Raw genomic sequence first — 13,730 nt, forward strand, 5'->3', positions numbered from 1 at the left:
TTAACACTCCATCAACAACAACAACAAAAATATTTTTGTGAAATAATTTCTCTTATCTAAGGGGCTTTTAACTTATGGCTTAAAAGATGTCATCTGGCCCTGTAGATTTTCCTCAGTGTGCTGCTTTTTCTCCACATTCTGCCTCCATATTCAATTTCTATTAATATTTAATGTTAGTGGCCAGTAATGGCAGCAGTCTTCAGGGCAGCATCAAACAGGGCAGCTGTTTTGCTGTATAATTCCCCCATCATGTTATTGTGAACAGAAAAACAATGGTGATAACACTAAGATACTCAGTTTGTTCCTTAAATTTGATGCATTTCCAGATGGTAAAAGGAAAAGACTTTATGGAGTGGTGGATTCTATTCCCATATCTAATGCATTAAATTAGTGGCTGTGGTTTAATTGTACGATATATATATAGTATGGTACATTTTGCCTTGTTAGTAAAGCGAAGTCTCAGTCTTTCACAGTCCATGATAAATTCCTGTTTTCAAATGGCATAGGTGTGCTCTCTGTAATCAGAGCAATCTCTTTGGGCTGCTTCGAAAGAGGGTTTTGTTGTTGCCATTTATACTGAGGTACAATAGCCAACTACAGAATACATAATCTTTTTCCCACGTGGTAAATGTGTGCTGTTTATGATCTTGGGCAGCTTCTGCTGGTTTTAAACAGAGTTTTAATATTGTTCTGAAGATTTTAGTCTATTTTAATTGGCTTTTGTGCTTTTCTCAATGTTTTGGCTACTTGTTAAAGTGGAAAAATTAGAGGGTGGTATCCAGCTAAATCACGACTTAGCTGGATATCAATCGCCCTTACATTTTAAACACAAATAAATGTATTTTAAAGTGGCAAAGATGCATGTGCTGTTTTCGCATGTGCATAAAAATATAAGGCTGTCACCCTGCAGCTCACATTGAAGGGGAATAGTGCTGCATCACAGGTCCAGATTTGCATGAAGTGAGGGTGGGAGAGGGAAGCAAAACAGAACGATCGCAAACATCCACCCTCATCCTTAAAATACGATTTAGGCCAGACTTAACATTCTGTAGCTCCTGTCTGCTTTACCTCAGCAATTAGTTTAAAAGCTCTTCTGCCAGCTTTTTATCTCCATTCTAGTTCAGTTGGAGCACATTTCTTTTGTGCAAGCTGGACTTTTGTGCAAACATTCCCAGTGCCTACCAAAACTAAACTCATACTCCCAACACCATTGTCTCATTCATACATTTAGACTCTTTGGCTCTGTCTATCTGTCTGGTGCTGTTCATGGAACGAATAGCATTTCAAAGAAAGGTATCTTGAAGGACCTGGTTTTCAACCTTCTACATCGCAACTTAAATTTACTTCCAGGACCACATGACTATATTCTCCCACTTCATTGGTATCAATATGCACCACCATCCCTGACTCTTTCCTAACTCTATTTATCAGGCTGTGGACAACACATGACATCCACAACCTTCACACCAGGTGCACAAGTCACCATATGGTCTGCATCCCCATCACAAACCCAATGTCTATCCCACTCACTGCCCAGGGTATCCTCAGTGGAAGTGTGAATCTGACCTTATTTCTATTATTTATCTCTCTGTAGATACTAAATAGAACATTTGTAAACAATAAACCTGGGGTATGGTGTGAGCATATGATAGATGCGTGGCTGCATTTTCTTCACAAAACTGAAAACAAATGTGCCTATTTATCTCTCTTCGTTTCACCTTGTTTGAAGACAACATTTCTAGAAACTGGCTAGAGGGACTATCCACTATAAGCAATTTTTTATAATTATCTAGGGGCATGGAACTGGGGGGGGGAGGGACCTTATTTAATAAGAAGCTGTATTTGTGGTCATCAGAGATGAAATGCCTTGAGTCATAGTGGACATTAGGCTTATGAGTTGTCGTCCCTGATCGCTCAGTACTGAGGTGCTGCAGTGGATGTGACTGTGCTGTACTTGGCATTCCCACATTTATTACTCTTAAATGAACATGTTATTGCTCTTAGGTAATGCAGCATCATGCATCACCATGGCATCAGTGCAAATCATTCTGATTCATTTGAGAATATAACAAATTAGCAGAGACTAGCAGTCTAACCACAGACACTTACAGATTAATGGATGGAAGAAGAACTAGAAAAAAGTTAGTGCCTTTAATGACTTGCAAAGTTTTGATGTTTAATGGAGAAAAAATGTGGGGGGAAACCTATGTGAGATACCAGATCATAACAGCATAATGTCCCTTTTCTCATTTGTTCAGTTTTCTCAACAACCAGATGAATCTTTTGATAAGTCCAGTCCAAAGACTGGTTCTGGTAAACAGAAAAATCTGATTAATGCAGAAGGATTTGTTGGACTATGATAATCAAGTATATGGGCCATAAACCAGTGAATTGGATGGATTCCATGCCCAGCAGGGGTTTCTATCTCAGCCACCCTCAACAACGGTCACATGTGGATTGCCCTTTTGAAATTTAAGTGACTGTCATGATGCTGAATGACAGCCTGATCTAGAAAGAAAGGAAGGAAGGAAGAAAGAAAATATAAGATAAAAACACTATACAAAGTATTGTCTTAGACACATGTAAAATACCTTCATTATTTACTTCAAGGGCATGATAAATATTAGGCCCATGAATTGGCTATTGTATGTAATCTACTTCTTCAGTTCTTGAATCTGTCAGAACTGCCAAATTAGTGTTTACATCAAGCAAAAACAGTAAGAATATCTGTATGAACAAAAGATTGCAAGACAAATCTGAATTTCTACTCCATTCATTCATCTTCCAGCTTAAATCCATGAGCTTCCTGTTATCTGAACTTGGCTCACCATCGAATCATAGAATTGTAGTGTTGGAAGGCAACCCTGAGGGTTATCTAATATAACCCCCTGCAGTGCAGGAATCTTAACTAAATCAAATATGACAGATGGCCACCCAGCCTCTGTTTAAAAGCCTCCAATGAAGGAGAATTCACCACTTCTCATGGAGGACCATCCCACTGTCTCTTCCTATCATAACATTCTTCCTGATGTTTAGTCATAATCTCCTTTCTTGTAACTGGTTTGGGTTCTAACCTCTGGAGCAGGAGAGCACAAGTTTGCTCCATTTTCCATGTGACAGCCCTATAGATATTTGAAGATGGCTATTGTATCTCCTCTCAGTCTCCTCTTTACCAGGCTAAACATACCCAATTCCCTCAGCTGTTCCTCATAAGGCTTGGTTTCCAGACACTTTATCATCCTAGTTGCTCTCCAACACAACCAACACTTGTCTCATTTCTTTGTGTTTTTCTTTCAAGGGAAGGACATTATCTAAGTAGCAGGGCACATGTTCTGTGTGCAAAATGTCACAGGTCCAGTCCCTGGCATTTCCAGGTGGGGCAAAGGAAGACTGGAACCCTAGAGAACCACTGCCAGTCAATGTAGACTGAGCTCAATGATCTGATTAAGTATAAGGCGGTTTTCTTTGTCTTTTCCTCCTTGTGCTTGCATTTAATTCTAGCTTTTGCATACAGCACCCATGTGTATGAACTTACAACTATTAAAATGTTTTGAACGCTCCCAGAGGCACAAAGCAAACTTGTACATTGTGCCCGGTCCTCCTCCGTAGCAAATACTACAGCATCAGACCTCCTTCACATCTGTTCCATCTTATGCTGCCATGCCTCTCCCACTTTTTCTGGCTGCTGTTGCCATCATGCTGTAGTTGCTATAGATATTAATATTAATGTTTTGCTCCTGTCTATTCTTTCACAAAACATGTATAGTGTTAGAGGCGTAGCTTAGCTTTCATTTCTGCAGTGAGACAATTTGCTTCTGAAACAGGTGATCTCAAGTGGTATTATAATAGAAGCAACACAGTAATATTAGGATGAAAATGACTTTACAATTTTTACAAAAACCTTGTGGGATATAGGAAGGTGATTATTCCCCTTTTGCAGATAGAAATTTAATCCACAAGATAATGACTTATCCAACAGGCAGTGCTTAGTATGCACATAGAATCATAGAAGTGTAAAGGAATCATCTAGTCCAACCCTTTGCAATACAGGAATATGCAGCTGTCCCATATGGGAATCAAACCTGCAACCTGGGCCTTATCAGCACCATGCTCTAACCAACTGAGCTAAAATTCTGCTGAGCTGTTTGTGGACTGATTTCTCTTCCAAGTACTTGCTATTTTAACATGGAGTTTTTATAATGGGGTAATTTCTGTCTTTAGAACATGAATCATCTCATAATACAGAAATAGTGGTGATAGTATATTAGGATTTTTTTAAAAAGTACTTCCCTTAGGCAGAAGAAATATCTTTAGAATGTATGTATAAGCTAACGCCAGGCTTCTACAATCCTTTCTTCATTTTCTCTACTATATTTCTCTGTTTTGTAGTTCCTCCCTTTCTGCAGATTCCATGAAATTGTTGGGGGCGGGGGGGATCTTTTACATTTTATTTTATTTTTTATTAAAATGAAATCAGCCAACTTCTGTTTGTTGGCACCCCTGGATTGCTTTGCTCAGATAAATTGGAAGCGGGGAAAGCTCCTAGTGGGTACAAAGAGGAATCCCGCAGATGGAGGCTGTGTCTCATCCTGAGAAGGCTGGGGCTGACTACAAAAATAGCAAAGGCTTAAAAAGCAGTGCCATCATTAGTGTGTGTGTGTTGTATGGAGATATCAAGATCAAGAACGCTGCAAAGGGAAATGCCTTTCTTGCTAATTAGTGGAGTTCCCCTCCCCTTTATCCACAGTGGGTGTTAATCACTAATAGCCTTTCTATAGCTGCATCTCTCATCAGGTGGCTCCCCGCACTCTACTCCAAAGCTTTGTGGATTCAGAGAGAACAGTTGCATAGAAACTCCGAGAACTTAATATTCATGACAACAACATTTAAGAACATCTACATTTTCTCAGTTACCTCCATGTATCTGAGACATTACAATACCAGTTGGAGTTACAGAGTTCACATCTCAATTCGGTCAGTCAAAGGGTTACTCAACTTCAACGGTTTGCTTGCATCTATAGTTCATATGGCCCTTATTACTGTTCATGTATACCAGAACTGTAAATATGCTGTCGGTGGAGCCCTGCCTTGTTCTTTCTTGTTTGTGCACATAATGGAGTTATACCAGAAGGTGTCTTGAAACTCGTCGAAAAAGACTTTATCTTCAAAAGCTCTTTTTGTGTGTGTGTTATTTGTACACTATTCACTTCCTTGACGTAAAACTTGATTGAAAAGGGCCACTGCTTTTTTTCTGGACGGACGCAGGGGTACGCGTACCCTTTAACATTTTGTGAGTCTTTGTACTTTTGTCCATTTATTGTGTTTATTTCCCCCGATTTTAACTAGAAAATGATGATTTTCTTGAGTCGAAATGAGAGTACCCCTAAACATTTTTTGAGGGGGAAAAGCACTGCATACCTTTATCTGTTTTGGCTTGCGGCAAACCTTTAAACTCCAAGGACCTCAGAGCTCATCCTGCCTATGCCTTAAGACCTTCAGAGGAGGTTCTTTTCTGCATAACCATTACTGGGGAAGTGTGTTCATATGTTGAGATGAGAAAGGGCCTCTCACTGTAGTGATACCCCATTGGTATAATACCCTCCCCTGAGAAAGCCATTTCCCTTCCCCGGGGAAATGGAGTTGCAGGCTGGACATGACCCCGCCCTGTGTGCGGGGGTGTGGCTAGCTCCTGCGTCATAGGGAGTCTCTTCTGCGTCACGCCCTAGACTGACCAATCCAGTTGGCCAGGGGGCGTGGCATGCTCTATGTGAGCAGCCCGCGAGCAGGAACTCACCCCTTTTTCTGGTTCCCACCCTCCCTTCCTAAGATTAAGCTCTTAATCCTTTGACCTTGCTATGGACCTTGGTTGGTTGCCTGTTGAAGGGGCCTGGTAGGAATTTTTTTGACTTGGAAAATTGGTACCAGCCATTTGGATTTTCGCCTACCTCATAGCAAATCATCACAACTTGGTAAGGTTTGGAGGTTAGGCATTGGGGTATTCGGTTGGAGGTGAGGGGAGGTAGTGGCCATCACCTATCCCTCCTATTTCAAGGGTATTCCGTTAAAGGAATCCGGGGGCGTGACCCCATCTGAAGCCCTGGTGGGGGCTAGGGCCATGGCACAACCCCTGTTGGTGACCCTGGGGGAGTTCCTAGTTGATGTGCATCAACAGGGCTCCCCCTACTGGTGGTTAACCCTTCTGAGACTTCCTGCAGGCAGGCAGGAGTCAGATATACAGTGGTGCCTCGCAAGACGAAAAGAATCCGTTCCGCGAGTCTCTTCGTCTTGCGGTTTTTTTCGTCTTGCGAAGCAAGCCCATTAGCGGATTAGCGCTATTAGCGCTGTTAGTGGTTTAGCGGCTATTAGCAGCTATTAAAGGCTTAAGGGATTAGCGGATTAGCTGCTAAAAGGCTATTAGCGGCTATTAAAGGCTTAAGGGATTAGCGGATTAGCTGCTGAAAGGCTATTAGCGGCTTAGATCAGCTGATAAGCGGCTTAGATCAGCTGTTAAGCGGCTTAGCGATCAGCTGTTAAGTGGCTTAGGGGCTTGGGAAAAAGGGGGGGGGACCCCAGGAATCGCAAGACATTTTCGTCTTGCAAAGCAAGCCCATAGCAAATTCATTTTGCGAAGCACCTCCAAAACGGAAAACCCTTTCGTCTAGCGGGTTTTCCGTCTTGCGAGGCATTCGTCTTGCGGGGCACCACTGTAGTTGGTTCGGTTCCAATGCCTAAGCCAATAAAGCCAATTCGCCAATAAGCCAATAAGCCAATTCTGTAACCAATAAAGTTGTGACCTTTTTTAGCCCAGTAACCTAAAATAAAGTCAAGTGTCTTTATTCCAACAAAGGGGCAGGGTTTGGGGCCTTGCCACGCAAGCACACTTGTTATCCGTTCAGCATCGAGGGAAAGACTTACAACTGTTTGCTCATGCATTTTCACTTTTTTTAATGTGCGTTTTTGTAAGAACTAATTTGTGATAGGTAGTCTGCTTTGCTGTTTTAACTGTTTTCTTTGTTTGGATTGTTTTTTATGTAATTCTGTGCAGTTTGTAATTTGTATCCCAGTCTGGGATCTACTGAGATGAAGGGTGGTCTATAAATGTTTGTAATAACTAAATGAAGGATTCCCTAAAATCACAACAGCCTATGAGAGGACAACCTGGCCCAGTCCTCAAGGCAGCATGTTCATGTAACAAAAGCCCAACAGCTGTTTTGACAATGGAAAGGCAACTCTGCAAGGGATGTGTGATGTGGAGCAGAGTAGACATCAAGGGAAGGGGATTTTGATTAACTCTTCCACTGCCTGTTGCTTCTCCACTCTCTTTCGCCACATGTACAGAAAATCTCTTCTCCATATTTCTTCCTCCCAAAGCAGCGGTCTTAGGCATCAAACACATGGTGATGAGCAATAGGCCAGGGCATATTTGCCTCGCTGCTTTAACCAGCCTTGTAACTCTTTGCATGAATCATTCTGTAATGCTGAAACCACATAGATCTATAGGACTATATTGTAAGACACTTAGGAAAAGTATTTCGGAGAAATGGGACAATTTTTCTCCCAGCTGGAAAGAGTTGTTAATTTTTTATGTACTGAAAAACAAGGTCAATATTTTTGTAACACTTTAATTGCTTTTATAAAAGAAATGGACTAAACATAGCTCACAAGTGTTGTCTCGAATTATGTTTCCAATAGCAGCAGGAGAAACATAATTAAGATGTATGACTTTTGTAAATGGTTGGGAAGTATGAATGGGTTAAATAACAGACTAATTAATGTGGGGTGTTTTGTGGGGGAGGGTTAAGGCATTTTATTACTGTTTGTATATTCATTTAAATCAGCTCTCCTGTCAAGACATGTGAAATTACTCTGTAGGCAGATTTGGTGATTCAGTTTTGATTAATGTAACACTGCAAACATCCATAGGATGAAACTGTGTGTGTCTGTGTGTTTTCTTGGGACTAGAAAATGGGGTCTCAGCATATATATAAACTTGTATTTTGGCAGCCTTTTAAAGGACACTGGCATTTCAGCACCTAATTGGCTTCATTATTTTTGTGTGTCCTAGATTTAAATGCCGTAATATGAATGGGTACCTCTGTGCTGGACTTGAATATCCCTACTCTAATTACCCAGCAGTTGCTGCCTTGTATTTTAAACATTTCTTTCACTCGGATACAAAGTTTCTCAATGGCTCTAGTAATACTAATCATGGATTATAACCTTGTTTTTACAGGTGACCTGCAACTGTTTCAGCATTAGCAATGGAGAGATGCAGAATGTTGGTGTTGGCCTTTATCCCAGGTACTGTGGGCATTCCTTAACTCATCGGCAAAACCTCCAGGATTCTAGCTCTATTGCACAGAGATGCACTCAGTCCCAGGCTTCAGGGGGGGAGGGGGAGGAGAAACAGGTACTGTAATGAATCAAGAAATTTTAGAAATGAAAACAATTCACAGGAAAATTCCACAGCTGCAATTCCTTCCCCCCTGCCTTGGATAATTGAGCCACATGGCACTGGAGCCTGTTGAATTCCCAGCATTCAGAGTTGGGAAGGGAGCATCAGACAGAAGGTTATATCCAATGTTAATAATACTCAGAGTAGACCTATTGGAATTAGTAGACAGAACTAACCCAAGTCCACTAATTTCCGTGGGTCTACTCTATGTAAAGAGGGAAGTGGGTGGCGTTGTGGGTTAAACCACAGAGCCTAGGACTTGCCGATCAGAAGGTCGGCGGTTCGAATCCCTGCAACACAGTGAGCTCCCGTTGCTCAGTCCCTGCTCCTGCCCGCCTAGCAGTTTGAAAGCACGTCAAAGTGCAAGTAGATAAATAGGTACCGCTCCAGCGGGAAGGTAAATGGCGTTTCCGTGCTCTGCTCTGATTCGCCAGAAGCGGCTTAGTCCTGCTGGCCACATGACCCAGAAGCTGTACGCTGGCTCCCTTGGCCAATAAAGCAAGATGAGCGCTGCAACCCCAGAGTCAGCCACAGCTGGACCTTTACCTTTACTCTATGTAAAACTTGATTGAACACAACCCATAATATTGTATATTTGAAGAAGGCTCTTTCTCCTACTAGAGGGAACTTAAATTAATGAGCACACAGCTTGAAAGTTACCTGGGTACATTGAAGCAAACACCTCTTTGGCATTGGGTGATGGTAGGAAGGGGCATAAATGCCATCAATGACCATTGACCACAAGTGATGATGATGATGGTTTTAATTCATTGCCTGCCCTTTACCTTGTTGTCCCAAAATGGGTTATAGCCGTTTAAAACAGTTCAAAACAATTTACAATCTCAAAAATAGGGTGAGTCCTACAATATACATCCCAAGTGTCAAAAGCCAGGGGAAAGGTGATGACAACACCAAACTTTATAAGTATCTGTCTTGGAATTAAAACTTGGCTAGCTTTTAGTATTTGGCTGCCTTTTAAATAGATTCCATGTCTCCCAGCAGAGTGTGTAAACCAAGTACCCCACTTCCTTCTTGGTGTCTTCAGCACTGCAGCAGCAGCAGCCCAGGCACAAGAGAACCTGGGAAATGTAACTTTCCAATGTACCTGAGTTCTTGATGTGGATGTCAGGTGCCATGGAAACTACATTTGCCTCCCTTTGCACTGGACCTAAAATACTGCTGACACAGCATTCAAGACACCAGGGAGGGAATGAGGAGTGGAGGCTTCTCTATTCAGACTTCGTATTTGCACCTGGAAACCTTTTCCCCGTTAAACCAATGTTGTTTTCCTTCCTTAGCATGTCTTTGCTGAACAACAGTTGTGATCCCAACTGCGTGATCGTCTTTGAGGGTCCCCGGCTCCACCTCCGCTCCATCCGGGACATTGAGATGGGTGAAGAGGTAATTAGCTTGTTCTCTCTTCCGTCACAGACACCTGCAGCGGTTGCATCTCCTTAAATAACTTCCAGGCTGCAGGGCCACCAGCTTTAACACTTTGATGATATATTGATGCTTCTTCCTATCTCATAGCTATCAGGAAGAAGATGATAAAGGGAATCTTCTCTTCACACTGTCTGGGTCTCATAATCATTACCTCTCATAAATCACTGGCAGTCTTGATGAATTCTTCTCCCTCCATTCCTCCTCTAGGCACTTCATTTTGTTTGTATTTGAGTGCCTTTACCCTGATAAAAAACACTTACGATACTTCTGGGTGGAATGCTGCATTCACTAAATCATTGCAACAATAAGCATTTGTCAGATTGAAACCATGCTGAAGCAGTAAACCTTTCGTTGGCAAGAAAAGTAACAAGGCAGGGGTCGTTTCCTTGTTGGTTTTATTAAAAATGACTTGGAGAAATGCCCTTCCCAAATGATTTGTGTTCCTTATCAGAGAAATGTTTCACACCATTTTCTTTTTCAAATATGGGCATATCCAATGCATGCCCTCAGAAGATTTTGCTACTTATTTTGCTACCATAAAATATGGTTGAAATAAATAAATAAATAAAATTTAAACATTGTCCAGTAGCTCCTTAGAGACCAACTAAGTTTGTTCTGTGTATAAGCTTTTGTGTCCATGCACACTTCTTCAGATGTCTGAACCAATCTACCTGAATATAATATGGTGTTGAGTTCACAGACTTCATCTCTTGGGCTTGCTGTCTAATGCTGGATCTCAGCAAAGTTTATATGGAGCTCCTTCTATCTGAACCACAATTTTAATTGTTTATTCCAACAAAAGTCCAACTCCGCTGTTGGTTGTTGCACATTAAAACATCTCACTCAGTAGGAGTGATACAAGAATAAATAGCATTGGTGTTAAGGTTGCAGTAAAAATACTCAAACATATGAGCTTGGAGCCAGACTAAATTAGTTGCACATTGCTCCCACTAAAATCAGAAGGACACTACTTAGTCAGGATTAACCTTTCACATTAATTCCAGTGGGGCCCAAATTAAACTAGCACAGATTGAACATAGGATTTTTAAGCATAGGATAGGACCATTACTCTTTCAAATTATGAAAAGTCACAGCTAGGTTCAGTGGGGCCTTAAGTATGGATTGGGAAGGGAGAGTCCTTTCAAAAAGGGAGTCAGCTAAATGCCCTGTATTCTGAAGGACAATCACACATTACACAAATTACACATACAAATTAGACACATAGTCCCAAGGCACATGCAGATTGTCCATGAAACCAAACCTCTCAATGACACTCTGCCTTTCTGTCCTTATCTATAAACTTGCTAAGAGTCTCTAAATCCAGTCTTTGGAAGATGCCATCGACTTTAATGACTAGGCAAAATTATCCAGATCTCTGTTGTCAAGGTCACAACCAGATTGACCTTTTTCTGAGTTATTTTCTCTTGTGGTTCCATCCAATGCAGTCCTCTTAGTCGGCAATCCTTTATCCGCTTACCTGAGAATAAGTCCCATTGAACTCTTGAGTAGACATGCCTACAATCACACAGTTAGTTAAAGGGAATCTCCTGGAAGTCACAGCAGTACAGTACTGCTAAAGGCAGAATCAGCAAGGATAAGAAGACAGGCTTAACATTCTTGTTCTGTGATGAAGCAATAGGACCCCTTTCTGGCCCATATATAACTGGGTTTAATATAAGGAAGACTGAAACCACTATAGAACAGCTGTAGTTATTTGACAGTCTGTCTGCTTCTAATTACAAGGCTAGTTGAGTCTCAAATCTGATCCTAGTCACTCAGAAGCAATTATAACACCTCAACCTTGTTAGAGTGGGAGCTCCAGTTTTCATTTTTCTGCCATGTCAGTCTCCAAATGTTTTAACTCTTTCTGTGTTTGGAAAGAGAGAGAAAAGGAAAAATACAAAGTTGGGAACAAAAAGCAGAAAGCCCTAATGGTCTGCCTGCAGACCATTGTGACTCATTCATGAATAAATTCAACTTCTTGCTACATTTAAAAGAAATCAAATATTTAGTTGGCTCCTGTTCTAAAGATTCCGTAACTCTGAGTTAAGCAATCTCAATGTTTCACTTACATTTGAATTGCCATTCAGCCTTGGCTCTGCTCGAACCAATTCTGCTGCTCCCTTGGGGTGGCTATCTAATTCTATGCACTCTATAAATCTTCATGTTCAGCATATAGTATTCATATAATAACTAGAGCACCAGGCGCAGGTATTTCAAACCTATCTGCACTGAATTAAAGCCTATTAGCCAATGCTTGTCACATTTCATATCTTTAAATGAATACTCTTCTTCAGTTATCAGAACAGACAGTCTTGCAGAGCAAGTTCACCATCCAGCCACCTTTGATTAACCCTCCACTAACAAGAAAAAATGCTTGTATTATTATTTTTTAATAAAACCTGCAGCTGGGACTGGGAGAACAGTATTTTCTATGAATAGATATTCCCTTTTTGGTAACACCCTGAATAATACTTTACAAATTAATAATGTGTTAAGGAATCCCAATATGTTTTATGGATGATACAGCTTCCTGAACACATTAATGTCCACACCATCGAAAATATAATTGGATACCTCTTATGCTTTTGATCGCTACCAAAAAATAACTTGTACAGGTTAGAATCCCACCAAAATAAGCTTTGAGTAAGAATAAAAATGATGAATGAAGCACAGTGTGGCCCCTTCAAAGCAGTTAAGGAGTTGTTAAGCATCCTTGAATCTATAGCTGCAGAATCTATGGCTGCTATTCAGAAGACTTCTTTCTTTTCTTCTTCTTTGGCCATCACTCGTAGCTGAGTAAGAGTCACTTACGGACTCACTGGAAGACAAATGGTCTTAATAGTGAGTCTATAAGTGATTGTGGAGTACAATTCTGGATCCACATGTCCTTCCATAGTGGGAACATACAGTAGGTTTCTGGGCAGGAGTTGATCATGATGAGGGTTTGCCAAACGTGCCTTCCTCTTAGCTCATATCTCCTTTTTGCCCTGGGTTTCTGCTTCTTCCAAGTCCATGACACCTTTGGTAAAGGCTGTTCTCCAGTTGGAGGGCTCGCAGGCCAGTGTTTCCCAGTTATCAGTGCTTATACTATATTTTTTTAGATTTGCCTTGAGAGCATCTTTAAACCTCTTTTGTTGGTCACTGGTATTTCACTTTCCATTCTTAAGTTGGGAATAGAGTAGTTGTTTTGGAAGATGATAACCAGGCACCCAAACAACATGATCTGTCCAACGAAGTTGATGTTGGAAGAATCATTGCTTTGACACTGGTAATCTTTGCTTCTTCCAGTACACTGGCATTAGTTTGCCTATTGTGCTGGTCCCGGGGGGAGGTTACCGTGGGGCGAGGTCCGGGACCTGAGTTGAGGGTCGGCAGACAGTCCTCCACAGGCGAAGCGGGGTCTAAAGCGAGGAGCCGGGCAAGGACAGGAACTCTGGAGGAACAGGACTGGGTGCTGGCCGAAACAGCTCTTCAACGACCTTGCTCCCGCAACCTTGGACCGGCCTGACTGGCCTTTATCTTCTCTGAGGCCAGGGGTGGTCCCAGCCCCCAGGAGACCTGCCTCTCCTGGCCTTAAGGCGAGCACTCCTCCTGGGAGAAACCAGTTCCCTCCGCCTCTCTGCCCTGAGCCTCTGCAGCTCAGGAGAGGCTGGAGGGTTACTGGACCCAGGGGGAGACTCACCTTCCTCTGACAGGGCTGGGAGAGGCGCACCTGTAGGCACTGTGTCCTCAACCACCTCTGGAGCCAGAGTGGATTCACCTGGTGCCTGCTCCTGAGGATCCGGCAAAGGTGCAGGCGCTTCAGAATCAAGGCCCTGCCCCAGTTCAG

The 13,730-nt window shown here is 42.0% G+C and overlaps 1 protein-coding gene across 2 annotated transcripts in view; it reads left to right on the forward strand.

Moving 5' to 3' along the window:
* SMYD3 (SET and MYND domain containing 3) overlaps positions 1-13,730 on the forward strand; it is a 333,084-nt gene that overhangs the window by 252,857 nt on the left and 66,497 nt on the right. For both annotated transcript variants that reach the window (XM_083432247.1, XM_083432246.1), the window contains 2 exons: positions 8,234-8,301; positions 9,754-9,856. In XM_083432247.1, the coding sequence (XP_083288373.1) occupies positions 8,234-8,301; positions 9,754-9,856 (171 nt within the window). The remainder of the gene's footprint in view (positions 1-8,233; positions 8,302-9,753; positions 9,857-13,730) is intronic.

Source organism: Podarcis tiliguerta (assembly GCF_965153285.1).
Source record: "Podarcis tiliguerta genome assembly, chromosome: 3".
Taxonomy (NCBI): domain Eukaryota; kingdom Metazoa; phylum Chordata; class Lepidosauria; order Squamata; family Lacertidae; genus Podarcis; species Podarcis tiliguerta.